Raw genomic sequence first — 16,926 nt, 5'->3', positions numbered from 1 at the left:
CCAATTCTGGTGTAGCAGCAGTGCCCTATTGAAATGAAAAAAGTCCTGCTCCCGTGCTGGAGCACCCAGAAGAAGGGAAATTTGTTTTTATGAGGAGCAAATGTAATATATTTTTCTGTTTTTCAGGGGTGGGCTGCAGGGGCTACAGCTCTTCCATTGTTTGGAATGGTAGGTATGTGCAGTGCATGTAACAGACAAATCAGAGCAGGCATATTAACCCTTTGTGCAATCTAACTGGGAATGGGAAATTCGGACCCATAGGATACACGTATATCTCTGTAACAGAGACATTAACACCCCTGGCTATATTACAGGGACTCAAACTTACTTTTATCTCTTATTTGATTCATTTTTTATTTGACGTTTTATTTTAGTAGAATTATTTGAGTACTGATTACATTTGAATTTATAAGTTTTGGCTCCATAAGGTGGTGGTTTAGTTCCCTCTGCATGTGAGCCAAAATTAATGCCCTAAATGATTACTAGGAGATAAGGCGTCAGGTTCAGTCCTTACCTCTTTGCTTCTGGACTGCTTTGCTGGGAAGAGGTAAGGCCTATCCTTTCAGGTAGCCACCATGCAACCCGATTACAGGATAACAGGTAAGCACTACGGCTACCCCGGGAGCCAGGTCCCAGGGGGGAAAAAACCTTGAGGGGGAAAAAAAACAAGGTGCTGAGAAGACGTTCCAGATACAATTGTTATTCTGGGAATTTGTCTTTACAGGAACCAGGAACAAGTAGAAAACACGAGGTTGCAAGGCAAACTAGCGTTCCGCAATACAAATTGCAATGCGAGAATCCTTCTGAAACCTCTATTTATTTCCGGGTATCGGATGTTGCCGAGCACGTGAACGCGATGATGTCACCGCGTGACAAGAGCGTCTGGGAGCCATCTTGGATCGGGACGCAATTTGAAAGCGTTTCCAAAATGAAACCTGATCAGATAAGCGCCAAGTAGGCGAAAGCATGACATAAGGGTTGGCAGAGACAGATACAGTCTGGATTTTGTTTGGCTGAACTGTCTTTAGTCTTGGTTATCTGCAGTTAAAAGGTTTTGCATTTTGCATTATTCATATTACCAAACATTTTTTAGGATCAGACAGCAGGCGACCATTGCCAAACACAGTTGGCCATTGCTGACATTTGCCAGCATCCAAACCAACCACAGTTGCCTATCCCCAAGTCAATCATTGCCAACCATGGCCCACCATCCCCAATCATAGCTAACCATTGCCAAGCATCGCCAATCATGGTCAAGTCTTGCCGATCATGGACAGCGATTATGGACCATGGCCGACAATAGCCATCTGTTGAGCCAGTAAGGTTGTTCTGTGGGTTGAGTCCCCACCACAGAGATCTGAGGAACACCTCTAGACTGCACCTTTTATACTTTCAGGGTCTATCAAAGACCTTGAAATTATATGAGGTTAATGGTCAAGGTGTATTATTGCAGTGGCAAGAGTGCATTTAGTTTATGGAGGGTGTTTTGTCAAAGATTGTGTGAGAGAGACAGGTAGAGAGAGATAAAGACAAACACTTATGATGATGATGATAGTTTATTTATATAGCGTCTATACACAATGTGTTTCAAAGCGCTTCAAGGCAAGGGAGGGAACAAGGGAAAATACAATGACATTCTTACAGGCCATGAACAGCAAGGATGTGAAATTAACTATCGTACTCGGCCTGACGACATTTCAGATAGTGCAAGAGCTAAGACATAGATAAGGAAGGGAGGGGGAGAATGGGAAGGAAATGTAAACAGACAGGCGACTACCGTACTAGGCCTGACGACATTTCTGGTAGAGCCGGAGAAAAACAAAAGGTGAGGGAGAGGGGTGCAGAAAGGGAGGGGAGGAACAAAACAAGCGACTATCATATTAGGCCTGACGACATTTCAGATAGTGCTGGAGGTGGAGTGGGGAGGAAAAAACAGTAATGGAAGTGTGGAGGAAACAGACGAGGTTGCTATCATATTAGGTCCAGGGACAATTCTGATAGAGTAAGTGCATAGAAGAAAGTAAGGGGAGGAGATAGGAAAAGGGAGAAGGGAAAAGAGGAGAGAACAGAGAGTAAGCAGCCAAAAAGAGTGGAGAAGCAAGAGTGGAGAGCGAATAGAATTGCAGAAGTCAGTAGTAACGCATAATGTTGCAAGCCAGAATACAAGATGAAGATGGGAACAGCATGATTCAGGGCCACCATGAGTACAAGATGCAAAGGAAATCCAGCATGAGAGTTGAGAAAGAGTGACGCACCGTGAACGAATGAAGTCCATAAAAGTCAAATCCAGCATTGGCCACAAGACAGTGATGGTGAAACCAGAATTTATCAGGACAGACTCCTGTAGAAGTAACCTGGAAGGGGGTAGGGGGAGCAGGGTAGAAGAATCAAGCAAACCAGGCAACACCTGTGTGCGAGAAGGGTTGGGGCACAAGGGAACATCACAAGGGGACCAGAGAGGGTGGGAATGGCCTGTGGGGACAGAGGGGGTAACACATGTTGGTGCATGCGTAGCTGCTGTCTGAGCAGGGGGTCGGGCCCTGGGTCCTCCTGGTCTGAGCAGGCCCAAACAGGAATTGCCCTTTTCTTCGTCTGCCCTTCGCTTAGGACGCCCAGACGAGAGATGTCCTTGATCTAATAGTTAAGAGCAGGAAAGAAGAGGCAGGGCTAAGAAGGTGGGTGGTGCTTAGGCCAGGTGACCTAGATCCACTTGCACCTGCTCCCCATCTGCAAAGGAAAAGGGGCTGGAGGGCTCCTTAAGTAGGGAAACAGAGCGGCAAGCAGGAAGGCACCAGGTGGGCGGGGCTTGCTAAGTGGTGAAAAAGAGCAGCAGGCAGGAAGGCACCAGGTGGGCGGAGCTTAGGCCAGGTGACTGAGATCCACTTACACCTGCTCCCCACTTACCATTCCAGCACCCAATATGGCATCCAGAAAATCATCATGGAAGGGATAAACACATGTTATAAATATAATCCCCACCTGTGGAACACCACCAATCACTGGGGCACCCTTGAACGGCATTAATAAGCATGCCAATTAATCTGTTTTTACATACTGCCTGCGCCTGCTGTATGCATCTCCTTCTTAACAAATGTATGATATACACAGCCTATAAAATAGCTAGACTGGTAATATTGCTGTGGAGAGGATTAATACACTTGCTACCGTGATCTCCATGTGAGCAGGAGTAGGTACAATTTTTATTTTATTTATTTAATATATTTTCATGGTGAAACATATTCTAATGAGGCCTCACAGCGTTGACAACATTGGCAGCTTCCACTGCCGCAAGGTTGATGAAATAGGAACAGTTCCACTTTCTAAGAGTATCATCTGGTATGGAAGACTTTGCTAAACCAGGGGATTACACCAAGAACTGCACTAGAAGCAGTGAACATGCTTTAACAAGCTTGTGGCAGTGGGTTTGAAAGGGAAGGCTGTATCAATCCTACTCACTGACAAATAATCCGGCAGGGCTTCTGTATTGATCTGCACAAAAGAGGAATACATCAGTACAGTACTCCACTCATGCACATCTTCTGAACTAAGGACGTGAGACCAAAGGACATGCAGGAGAGAAGATGTGGCACTTTGCAGCAGCACAACATCTCTCTTATCTCCTGACTCAGGGTTTGAGCCCAGGCCATTGTAAAAGTGAGGCAACATAATGCATGCCTGCTGCACCCATGCACCAAAGCAGTATCCCACTTGTGTTCGGAAGAATTGAGGGCTTCTTACCTGCAGATGCTGTAAGGGGTGAGAAGCACAACCATGTATGCCTACTGTGTTGATGTTTCGGCACAGCATACTGTGTTGCCCGCAACGCTCTGCCCGACGCCACAAGGGCACGCCGTTCGTGGTCGAGGAGGCGTGTGAGGGTCTCGCAGGGCGCTGCACAGAAAAGCACAGAGCGGCAGGCAGAGCGGTTGCTCCTATGGGGCTCTCCTGCTTGTGGAATGAACTACACTATGCACACCAGCCGGGTGTGATAGCAGCATAGATACTTTATGAAGAATAATACTGTATCTTGTTAACAATAACAAGACTATGGGCCTCATTAAGGGTCTGGCGGTAACCCTGTCGGTAAAACCAGTGGGTTGCCGCCAGACCCGACAAAAATTACCAGCACCTGATTTCCCAGTAACACCAACCCCGGTGGCCGTGAAGTCAGACGCCGGTAATTCTGTTCGTCCCCATTCCCATTGAGTCCAATAGGACTCAATGGGAATGGGGACCAAGGAAGCAACGTCACCGTTAATAACGGTTTTGGTGTTTCCGTGAAACTCTGCGGGCGGGGCGGCACCTGCCCGCAGAGTCATACTGTGCCGGTCCGGTAACAACAGTGCCGGTAGGCTTACCGGCACCGCTGTTACCTGGCCGGCACAGTCGTAAGTCAACTTTATCTGTAGAAATACTCATTTCTACACATATCTCTCAGGCATATTACCTCCATGTTCCTCTTCCTTGTCCCAGTACCTACTTTTAAGGTATCAGCCTCTTTGACAGAAGCCCTTCAGGTGTTGGCATATGAGGAGGGTCACACAGCTTGCAGACTTAATTGCTGCTGTAAACACGCTACTGGTGTAATAAAAATGCTGAAGCCAGGTCTGCAGTCAGCCACTTAATTTATAAGCACTCTGTGTTGATTTCATTGAAGTGCTGTTAAGCACAAGCATTGGCAAAGCCAACAGTTTTGGCTTGTGTATAATATTAGGAACTTGCCAGGCACTGCTTAGATGCCCAGATACTGCCACATTTTGCACCTGCCACTACCAATGGGCAGTTAATACCAATACGACTGTGCCTGACAAGTGCCTTTGCCATGCCTACAAAAAAGCCCAAACTGTTCGCATTGCTAATGCTTGTTGTATCAGTGTGCTCCATCTTGTCGATGTTCCTGTTGCTGTCTGTCACAAACACACCTTGTACCCACCGACTTTCCTTATGTATTGCTGTTTGTGGTTGTATGTATTTGAAAGATTGCATTTCATGATTTATGTAAGGAATCTGTGGCGGTATATGATGAGGATGTATCACTTTGTTGAAATTACTGTTCACGCTCTTTCTTGAATATAACATTTTGACAAAAAAAGTGTAGAACCTAATGGAGGAAGTCTTATGTGGTGTGTTAAAGCCCTTCAATCCGTAGGATGGGTGAAATGCACAAGGGTGGTTCATAAACTCATAGATGTGGCACCAGGGACTGTAAAGCTTCATATCTTGATCGGCTGGAGAACACCTGGACACAGTGGCGTACCGAGCGGGGGCTGGGGAGGGCACACTGCCACCCCACAGGCTCTTTTGAGAGCCTGACCGGGACTTTCGTCAGTGGGCCACCTCTCCTGTTCGGCACCTCAATGAAGGTGCCCAAACGGGAAAGATGTCCCCCTGGCAGGACAATGTGTGCTGAATAATTCCTGCTCAGCACAGTAATTGTCCTGGCAGCAGGACACCTTACTCTTTCCGAAGCCTCTGCCAGGATAATGTCCCAAGGAGCTCTAGGCAGCAGCAGAGGGGCTCGCAAGTTGCTCTGTGTCAAGAGCATTTCAATGTGAACCATTAGGCACTGATGGAAGGGAGGGTGGACTATTAGCAGGAACATTTGTCCATTTAGAAATGTGCATGGGAGGGAGTGATCAGGTGTGAGACGGTTGCATATTGCTGCAGGCTTTATGAAATAATGAGTATGGCTTTACCCAAGGGGGGTTTGTTAGGCTCACATTAATCTGCATGATGCTATTGTGACTTTGCATGCAGGATGGGGACAATAAAACTAAATCCATCCTCTTATTCCTCAACATATTTCTATAATGATGTATAGTTAAAGTTAATAATGAAAGGGTAGTTTCTTATGTAATGTGCTTTGCTTTCAAGGCATTGCTATAAAGTATTATGTAATGTGTGCAGGTTTACTAGGAAAACAACATCATTCCAAATTGAAGGAAAGGAATGGAAGATCAAACATTTCTCAAATTGTAAAACTACAAATGTGGTCTACATCATTGAATGTCCTTGCGGACTCAGATATGTTGGCCAGACCCAGCGGCAAGTCAACAAAAGAATTGGCGAACATCGCTCTAGGATTCGATGTCGAGTCCACACAGCACCACTAGTCTCGCACTTCATGGAGTATCAACATAGTGCGAATGATATATACTGGTGGATTGCAGATACAGTAGTCAACACCACCAATGCATCCAATGCGTTGAACAATAAGGAATCATGGTGGATTTTTAAACTTAAGGCTACTACTAAGGGTCTCAATGAGGCCATGCCAAATACCTTCAGATGACCGGTTAGTCCCTACCCCTTTCACTAAACTCGTGGGGGGACCCACCACTTCTTTTCCTTCACACAAATAGGACAGTTCACTATGTGGCTGTACTCGAGCAATATGCCAGGTGTGCTATCAACGCCTGACCGCACAAGTACACATCATGTCCTCGTATTGTTAGGTGCTTTACATTTTCTATAAAGTGGAGCACTAACTAGCAATGTGCGTCCTTATGTACCATTCGTGAAAATGTACACGCAATCATTTCATGCAAAGCAATTAATGTTATGCACAATAAGAGTTTATTTGCTAATAGGTTTCATCCTGTGCCAACCTTGTCTTTCCTGCATATGCCATGGTTCACTCCTATTTGGTATCACTTGTACATATATATATATATATATATATATATATATATATATATATATATATATATATATATATATATATATATATATAACTGTATCATCATACGCACACCAATTGATGCTGAGCATATTTACTTTGAGTTTTGAAATGCTTGTGTCACTGTCTATTTTGTAAACAACACGCAGCCTACAGTCATCGCGGCAACAAACTGCCTTACTATTCAATCCATAAGAATCTACCAGTATATGGGGGATGTACATCTGTGCCCTCCGTAATCGCAACCAACATCTTCCCTATTCAATATTCCCATTCACAGCCCACACGATAGAAGCTCTGATTCCACCCCATTCCTTTAACGCCATATTACGCTTCGCATAAACTGTTCGGTTACCATCCCAACCCTTGGACCGGCATGGTTCGCGCATGCGCAGGGGAACAGACACTTCTTACCTGCGCCTGCGCTGAGCGTACTTGCGACACAGCTCTGACTGTCTCTGTTCCGACGCTGGATCTCGCAGCCGACCTCCACAGCCCAAGAAAGCGATCGACTCACTTTTCGGACACATAGGTAAGAGCGCCCTGCAGGGCTTGCCACGAAGGAGCCTGGGGTTTACCGCCCCCGTCACGGAAGCTACCCGTGTCCTAAGCTCCTGTCTTCTCACGACGGCACGATCCAACCCAACACGGGCGGGCGCCTTCCGCCCCTTGCTTTCAGAAGTCTCATAGCATCAGATTTTTCTGAATCTCTTTAGAGCGTCTTCTTGATAAACTGCACCCTGGTTTCTCATTTCCAGGGTCCTGCAGCCACATTAAGGCGCGGCAAAATTCAGACCCCATAATCCTGGGAGCCCCACCAATATGTGGACCACCGCCTGATTGCCTTTTACAAGCATCATTCATAAGGTCCTCGCACAACTGAACACAGCCAAGAATCTCCAAACGGCTGCAAGACTGTGCCAACAGGTACTTGTATGTCAACTGTTTTAGTCAAGCATTCCACTACACATTAGTGACTACCATTTATTTACTCATACATATATGCTTTCTGTGTTTTTTAAAATATTTTTCCCAATACCCAAGTGCATCCAGCACACCAGTTATCTAGCGGCAGAAATCCCCTCCTACTGCTTGAAGAGGTCCGCCACTCATTTTTCCCAGTCCTCTGGTACCACCAACTGGAAGAAAACACCACTTTCTGATTACTGTCCAGGTCAGTAACCAAGTGCCAGCAAGCCAGTGGACAATGACATATTGTTCACTCACATGGTCTCAATTAGATTTTATTGCATGCCAGTATAACTAGCATCAGATTTGAACCTCCTAGACGAGCTCTACAATATTTTCTGAGCCCATTTCCCTCTTTTTCTTTTCTTTCCTTTGTTTTCCATATAGGGGAGACCAAGTCAAGGCAAATGAAGAAGACTTTCCGCCGAAACATCACAGGACTACATCATTTTGAGGGCTTTATTCCCCCATTCCCGCTTCACAACTCGATCCGTTTTTAGTCGTTGACCAACGACTAGGTCCCTTTCCTTTAGGAGCCAGTAACAAATCTACCCAGTCTCAGAAAGAAAGAAAGTCTTTTCTCTGACACATGGTCTGGACTCCACACATCCCACATAGGTGTTTGCCTTGTGTTTAAATAATACACCATGTTTCGCTGCATCCATTGCACATCTAGGCAAATCATCGATTGTGCATTCATTTGCCTTGTTTCTTAATTTCCCTTAAGCATTTGCTATCTTTTCTTTGTTACATTTGTTTAATAAGATGACTGTAATTTGATCCTTATGTACACCAGAAAACACATTAGTTTCATGTTAGACTTAAATGCGGGAAAAAAATTCCCCCTGCATTCACTGACAATGGCTAAATAAAAAGCTACAGTGCACCTTTGAAGGGCTCCAAAGCTCGTCTTTTTTGTATATGTAAGACAGTTAGCTTAATGAAATAGCTTTTGCCATACTAAGCATGCTGAATAACTTAGCCTTGACCAAAATGTTTAGGTCAAGAGACTAAAAGTAAGTGGCAGGACGCCATCCCTTTCGTTTCAAGTATCATTAGCTCTTAAGTCCTCCCACTTGTTCATGAGCTGACCCTCCAGCTACATAGATAAAGTATTATTTAAGCAGATGAAATGCAAAGGGAAACATTAATAAAAATCTATATAAACTAAAACTGTGAAGAAGTGCTCAGTTGCTTAAATTGTCCACATCCTAGTTTCACCATTTAACCAAAGTGTGTGATCCTGGGCAGACCATGTGATCAGACTGTGTGTTATCTGCAGCTCTGTAAGTGATTCACTTCAAAGCTTTAATATATCATGCTGTTATTTTTTTTTTAAAGCCTGACTTGCTCCATATATAACAATGCAATTTAGGTATTTTGCACCAGAAAATTATTTGCCACTTGGCTTACTTATGACAACTTATTCTAAAGTCAGTTGCATGGCGCCTCCAAGTATCAAAGACTGTTGATGCTCCTTGCGATTTGCTTTCTGTGAAGTAATTTCTGTTGGTGCAATCCATATGCAAATGAGTTGATGTGTATGTATTTTGCCCCACAGCACCTGGACAGAGCTCTAATAGATGAGTTCCCTGCACCTGTAATGATTCTGCCCTTTTTCATTTTTGTTGTGTTAAAATGCGAGATGCCACTAGTAATGTTACCAAAAAAATAGATTGGGGCAGGGGTGGGCGGTTTGTGGGCGCGAATGAGACAACCTGGAATTGCGTGCACTGCATTTGAGGGGAAAGTAGCAGGCGTTTCACCGTTGCTGTCCCCCTCACCACATCTTGCAATGCTGAATACTCCACTTACAGGATAATATAGGGAGGCTTTTCATAAGATGTAACTGTCTTTTTTTTTTTTAAACTTTATTTTATTTTGCTTGACACTGCATAGAGGGGTGCGTAGGGGGTACATACATCAACTTTTACAAAGATCATACAAAAAACCATGTACTTGCAGTAATATACATCTTCATGACAAAATCATATCGGTGAGATGTAACTGTCTTGTTATTATCACAAAGCGCAGCTCGACATTTCATGAACTGTAACGAGTCGTTAATGGCTTCAGTCGAAGCCTCGTTTTTTAATGACAAGTTAAAGTTTATGCAATGCCGAGCTTCGGTATAGATTAATTACTGTTTATTATTCTGAGAGAAAGCTTTACATCAGCGGCTTCCTCAGGGGCAGCCTCACGTTTTAATGCAAAGCTTTCTCTCAGAATGAACAGTGTTTTTATCTATTACAGCAACGTGCTCGCGCGGTGCTCTGCTGCTTATGTCTGTGACAGCTCGGAAGAGGGGCCACTGCTCAGGCGTAATTCAGTGATCAGCCGAAGGCAGCCGAAAACCAGGGGATACCGGATCGGTATGGGATACCAAATATTACAGAACACTGGCGCTGAAGCTGGGACTGAAAAGTAGAAGGCTGACGTCCCAGGGAAGTTAATTGGAGGTCGTTCATGTTAAGGTTCAGGCCAGCGGCAGGTGAAGTGATTCTGTTGGTTGCGGTTTTTGGCCGCTTGAACTGAATAAGTGAAACACTAAGCGCTCAATAGGGGTGATAAACAGACAAAAACCGCAACAAGCGACTTGCATAAATTATAAGCGACTTTGGACAAAAAGTAGCCCAAAGTCGCTTATAATAAGCAGACCTGGCAACAATTTCCAGGGGGGCAGCAGACGGCGCTCCCTGGTGACCTGCACCAGAAAGAAAGAACCTAGCCAGAAGACAGCAACATTTTAAATAGGGATGCTGGGTAAGTGGGAGGTATAATACCTCTGAAGAAAAGAGATTGAAAAGGGGTTCCTGGATTGGAGGCGGGACCTCAGAGATAAGAACTGGGACGAGGAAGAGGGGCGTGGAGGTAATGGGCAGGTGCTGATATGTCTTGATAGTGCAAGACATGAAAGCGGGAAAAGGACAGAGCGCTGCTCGACCGAAGTAAATATAGCGGACATTTTGAAATGCATGTTTTTCACTGTAGTGGACACGAATTCCAACAAATCACGACGGCGAAATTAACATTTCCAAACAAATCTACATATTATTTATATCTGAAAAATTCCTGTGGACACCTGAAGAATAGACTGCTTCAGTGGCACACCCAAATCACTACGCAGTCAATAAAACATGAACAGGTATATTATCGTAATAATATTTGTAACAATCGCATGCGCTCTGTTCCTAGACGGCGTTTCTACTGGGAGGGAGAGGAAGTGAAGGTTAATAGTTACTCGGTTTAGTCCCCTTTCTATGCCTTTGACACAACTGCGTTTTCTCTGAATCTGCGCATGGCATATACTCGGTGACAGACTAGGTCGCTCATATGTTGTGTTGAGTACTGTGCTGCGAATACGATGTGCCTTTTGTGCGTTTCGAAAAAACGTTGTTAACTCTGAGTATGTGGCATGCACATTCTGGAATCCTGTATGGATTTTGTGCATGCCGTGCTCATTTTAATTGGCACTCCCCGCATACCGAGCTGAAATAATTTGCACTCCAGGTGTTATCAGCCTGTTCATGCTACCTGCAAGTTATGATGAGTAAACCCAGCCGTTTTCCCGCTCTGTCTGACCCCCAGGACACAAAGCCTAAGATGAGGAAGCTGCTGAAGAAGAGCCAGAACGAGAAGTATCGGATCAAGTACCTGCGGCTGCGTAAAGTGGCCAAGGCGATGGTGTTTGAGAACGCCGCCGTCTGCGACGAGGCGGCCCGCCTGGAGGAGAAGTTTGTCACGGTTAAAGAGGAGCGTCGTTGCTTGCTGACACGGTTGCTTCAGTTGCAAGCCCTGCACAAGGCGGAGAGCCAGACCCCGACCTGCAGCACGGGCGGCGGACTGCCCCCTGGGTACGGTGCGACGGGGACACTCCAGGAAAACCTCGGGGCTTCTGCAGATGAAGTGGAAGAAGGCACCGGCAAGAAACCCAAGAGAGAGAAGAAGGAGAGGGTCAAGGAGAGCGCCAGAACAGAACTGTTCAAGCACTCTAAAAAGAGAGCTCCCGACGGCGGTGCCCGAAAGCTGGTCCAACCGATTGCTCTGGATCCCTGTGGGAGGCCGATTTTCCCCATCGTCCTCGGAGGTCTGACCGTATACAGCTTGGGTGAGATCATTTCAGACCGGGCAGGGTTTCACGACGAAACGGCGATTTACCCCGTTGGGTTTTGCAGCACCCGGGTTTTTGTCAGTTTGAGGAACCCTGACCAGCAGTGCCTCTATACCTGCCAGATTAAAGATGGTGTAACTGGTCCCCAGTTCGAGATTGCACCTGAGGACGACCAGCAGAATGCCATTGTGGCTTCTTCAGCAAATGATTGCCATGCGCAACTGCTAGAGGCCATCAGCCGAGCCCGCGGTCGGCCGCATACAAGTGTGGTTCCTTCTGGGGAAGACTTCTTTGGCTTTTCTCATCCAACCATCCAAAACCTTATCCAGAGTTGCCCGGGGGCCCGCAAGTGTGCCACTTACCAGTGGGTGAGATTCGAGGTCTGCCGGCCAGGAGATGGTCAGATTCCGCAAGGATTGTCTGAAAACGACGCCTCGACGAATTTTGAGGCCTTTCAGAGACAAGCTTTTCAGGAGGACAGGGATGACCTGGACTTGTCCGGGGTCATGGACCTTTCGAAAATTCATTCCTCACAGGGATCAGTCTCCACTTACCAGCAAATGTTTTTGTCAGATCCACAAATGGCCTCTTCGCCACTCGTCCCGGATATGAAGTCTCCACGTGCATGCAGCCCTGGCACTTCTTCGGAGTGATAGTTACTGACAGCCATTTTAAGTTTCTAGGAAAATTCACCAGTAAAGTAGTCACAGGATCGTGCAGTTCATGGGAAGGAATTCGTTTTTCAATAAATGACACGCATGTGTGTATTATATGCATAGCTCTCAACCTTTTCAGACGACTTGAAGGGTGAGAACCTGGGTTGGACACTGGAGGCGGCACCCAGGGTTAGAGGAAGTGACATTACAGGAAGTGACATCACAGGAAGGTGTGCGCAGAAAATACCACTATTAACTTACTACACTGCTGCAAAACTAGGCTCTTTTGCATGCAACCATTGTACCAAGTAAATGCAGTTAAAAAAACAATACACATGTTCTTTATTTTTTTCCCCCAGAAGCAAACCTGCCTGCAAAATAAATGTAGAACTTTCACAAGAAACCAACTGTGCTCACATGATGTTTAAACTCGAAATAGTGGAACAGAGGCAGTACATCAATCTGGAGACTAAAGTCTCAATTTGAACAATTATTCATTGGTCAGTTTGCAATTCAAATACCTTAGTTCTTATGCTTCAGGTTGTATGCTCGTGTAGCCTTTTTGGCTAGCTCTATCAAATCATCATTTGGCTTCAATCTGTGGCAAGGTTGTGAGGCTTCATTGTGTAATTTTACTCATATAATTGACGATAGTGTTCTGCTTCTAAATTCTGTTTTGTTCTTTCTTATCATGGAGAACACCCTTTCTTCCTGAGCATTTGAATGAGGCAAAATTAAAATCAGGAGTGTCAGTTTACAAAGATGAGGGAAGAGTTTTAATTAAGTAAACCTTGCCCAGATTGTGTCCATCCTTTCAGGTGGCTCATCAATGTCTTTGATGAATCCCAGGGAATTTCGTCATCAGCCAAAAGCTGATACCCCACAAACCCATCGTGAAGGAGATATCTGTCAGAATTCTTAAAAAGGTGGTTGTACCTATCTAAAAAGTATTCAACGGACTCAAAGGAAACCATTTCCCTCCTTGTCACATCAACAAACCTTGCATGCTTTAGGAGGGCCTCATTAAATGGCAGTTTTTGCAAAGCATAGGATGCTGCTGCTTCATAGAACTTCCGACATGCTGCAAAAAAACCCAGTTTGTCTTTGCGTGATATCACCACCTTCGAACAGTTTTGACAGAGAAGATCGTGTTAACGTCCCAATGAATAAGCGGTCATCACTTTGCTGGTTTTTTGGGTCCTGATATGCAACGCCTACTGGGGAATCGGCTGCTTTAATTACAGAAATCAAAACAAAACGGGATAAAATCTTGTTGACAAAAGAACACATAGTGTGATAAAGTAGATGAACCGTAGGCTCTTCTCGCTGTAGAAATGTATTGGTCTGCTCAAAAATTGGCAGTACTTGTGAAAAGAAAAGCAGGAATATTTCAGTCATTGGATCACTGAATCGATCTTTCAAACGCTGAAACTTCCCATTTGCAAGATCCTTTGACATAAAATAGCTTTTTAGGGCTGGATACTGCTGGTAAATTCGTGACACTGCTTTACCTAAAGTAAGCTACCTTGTGCCAACATGCTTCACCAAGTCTCTATGTGTAATGTCCGTAAAATCACAAAACTCAATTATATTCCCCTTTACGCTGAGTGCTTTTATCAAAGTAGTAAAAAAACATCAACTACAAAGTCTTCAACATCAAATTTGGTTTCACTGCAGAAAGCAGTTGCAGCATGGCAGGCTGTATTATGTACAATGTGACAACCACAACCGTGGAAAAAAAGACCAGAGCCTTAGCCTTTGCCATGGGCATTATCCCATTCAACTTCCCCATGTTCACAGATCGTTATCTGTAACAAATCCCACACAATTGTCCCAGGGTATATTGTTTGTAACTAAAACTTCATCTATTTTTGAGAATATGGCTTTGGCAGTGCCTGCCTCCTTCCCTTTGGTTATCCCCATATCCAGGAACTGTGTTGTAACCCTTTCTTTATCTAGGTCGAAAAGACACACTGTTATGGGGTTAGGTTTTTGCAAACTGTTATCCCCAGAACCATCACTTGCTAAACAGTATGGATTTTCCTGCATGTGTTTTACCAGATCAGCCTTTAGCGTGATGGCTAATGCATCATTGATAATGCATGTTGTTTTTGTGGCGCCACAACTGAAGTTCTGAGCAATTTGGGAATCTGGAAACCTAGCCCTCATTAACGGTGTGAAGTGGTCTGTTGCGGCTAGGGGGAGATTGTGGTGGACCAAAAAATTGACCATCTTCACCTCTGCAACAGTAACTGATTTGTCCGCAGAGGTTTTAAATTGAGATGATAAAGAGGGCTGTTTTCCTTTAACTTTAGAAAGTTCAATGTGCAAAGCACGGTTCTTGTGCCTCACAAGATCCCTTCTGCCCATATGACGGATGCACACGTCTTTGCTACAAATAGTACAGTAGAAATAATAAGGTGATTTAGAGGGCTTAACAAAATCAAAGATTCTACACCAGTCATGTTTGAACCTGCAGTTGTACTTATATGACCCCTCTAATTTTCTAGTGGCAGCTTCCCTTGCCTTTTCTTGCAGAGTGCAGTCATCCAAGTCTTCAGTGCCTGGTTCCTTTACCGGCTGATTCCCCATAGCTGCCTCAGTGATTCTTTCAGTTGTGCTTGCAGTGTCCAACTCACTCGCCATCAACTGTGGCAATACATCTGTACTGACACGTAATACTTTGGCTGGATACATTTCTCCTACATTCCCAGTTTCAGAATCTGTCATGATTGCCTTGGTCAGTATATCTGCCCTGACATTTCAAGTCTTTCTTTGATTTAGTCCTCTATAACTGCCTCCTGTGATCCTTTCTCCTAACTGGGTTCTCTGCATCACTCATCACGACCTGGGGTAATATATCTGTAACACCAACAAGGTAAAAAAAAAAAAATCAATGTGTCATGTATCAGCAGACCGATGTCGGCTTTTGACTAAGAAAAAACACTCAGTGGAACCTCTTGAAAAATAAAAACATTTTTACAAAGTAATAGAAAAATTGTAAAATTGTAATTTAAAAACAAAAAGAGGACATTAGGCAAGTTTGAATCACAATAGGCATGGCTGTTTGTTTTTGTCCGAAGGAAGGTTACTACCATTACATAAATCATAACTGTGCTTACAGGTGGGAGGATCAAGATAATAGTGCAGCTTGGCATGCGATTAAAATGAAGCCACTATATTAAAACAAATCGTACTAAATAGAGCAGAACTGACTTTATGAAAATTGCAAGGAAAAAAAAAATCAAAATGAGCAAAGTGAAAAAGGCTACACTGAAACTAAAATAAATGTAAAAAACGCTAATGTCAGAGAAAAAAACTGTTTCCTTCTTACTTGTTGATACTGCAGAGTTCCTGGGGATTCGTGTCACAAACCTATCCATTTTAAGCTCACTAAGAAAAAAAAAAGGGAAAGCAGACAGATGAAGCACTGATTCTCTAGTGTGGGCTATTGAAAACCATGATCCCTAAGCACAGCTCATTGGAGCGCCTAGCCTTGTAATCTGTCAAAAGTGTTGTGTATATAGAGGTCCCACATAAAGCACAATCTGGTCCCCAGTTCTTCCCAGAGCCCATCCCACTACTCAACCCAGTCTATCGCACTGCCTAGGGCTTAGCTCAGCCCCGCCTGGATCCCAACACACTCAAAGGCCAGTCATACATGGGCATGTAACAGAAAAAGCTGGCTAATGTTACAATTGATACAAATGGCTATAAACATACCATGACTACTGGCTTTGACCACTAATATTCCTTTATGAGCTTTAAAAACACCTGCTAGTTAGGAAGCCATTTCTATTTTTGGATGTGAAGTGTGCTATTAAATGTGCACAACCCGTGAACTGGTGATTCATAGAATCATTCATAAACAGTATGCTGCCCTGCCTCTGATGTCACTCACCAAACTATGTTGTTGTCCTGTTTAGAAGCTGAAGCAGCTCTGCGTCTAGTTGGTTATCAGCTCTGGTGCACACACCCTCTGCGTTCTCACTGGCCTCGGCCCTGCTTCCTCCACTGGTTGGGGACTCGAATGTGGTCTGTACAGTGCTATTCGTGCCCCTCAAAAAATTGATATTCTTGTTAATGTATGGCACTTAAACACATACTCTTATTGCTCAACATATTTCTATGATGACGTATATAATCTAAAGCTAATTGTGAAAGGCATTTTTACAAATAATGTATTAGTGAAGCACATGAAAGGCAAAGGGGAACCTTAATAAATATCTATATCAACTAAACTTGTGAAGATGTGGTCTGTGGCTTAAATTGTCAACATCCCAGTTCCACCATTTAACCAAAGTTTGTGATCCTGGGCAGATCTGCAGTTCTGTGTTTTACTCTGCAAGTGTTAGACTGCAGAGCGTATGTTAAAATATCATGCTGTTATTTAAAAAAGGCCCGACTATAGAGTTGCTCCATATATAACAATTGTGCAATTTAGGTATTTTGAACCACAAAGCTATTTGCCAATTGGCTTATTTATGGCAACGTATTCTAAAGTCTACTTC

General features: G+C 44.3%; 1 protein-coding gene across 1 annotated transcript; it reads left to right on the top strand.

The window, feature by feature from the left end:
• Positions 1–10,931: 10,931 nt before the first annotated feature.
• On the top strand, positions 10,932–16,656 carry TBRG1 (transforming growth factor beta regulator 1). The gene has a single exon (XM_069638288.1). The coding sequence runs from the start codon at positions 11,192–11,194 to the stop codon at positions 12,410–12,412; it is 1,221 nt and encodes a 406-aa protein (XP_069494389.1). The 5' UTR covers positions 10,932–11,191; the 3' UTR covers positions 12,413–16,656.
• Positions 16,657–16,926: the final 270 nt, after the last annotated feature.

Source organism: Ambystoma mexicanum, chromosome 1q (assembly GCF_040938575.1).
Source record: "Ambystoma mexicanum isolate Mex_15411 chromosome 1q, UKY_AmexF1_1, whole genome shotgun sequence".
Classification (NCBI taxonomy): Eukaryota; Metazoa; Chordata; class Amphibia; order Caudata; family Ambystomatidae; genus Ambystoma; species Ambystoma mexicanum.
Note: the sequence above shows the minus strand (reverse complement) of the source record. Positions and strands in the feature narration are given on the sequence as shown.

What these genes read in the sequence shown, in the direction of transcription:
- TBRG1 (XM_069638288.1), top strand. Translation starts at nt 11,192, where the DNA reads ATGATGAGTAAACCCAGCCGTTTTCCCGCTCTGTCTGACCCCCAGGAC.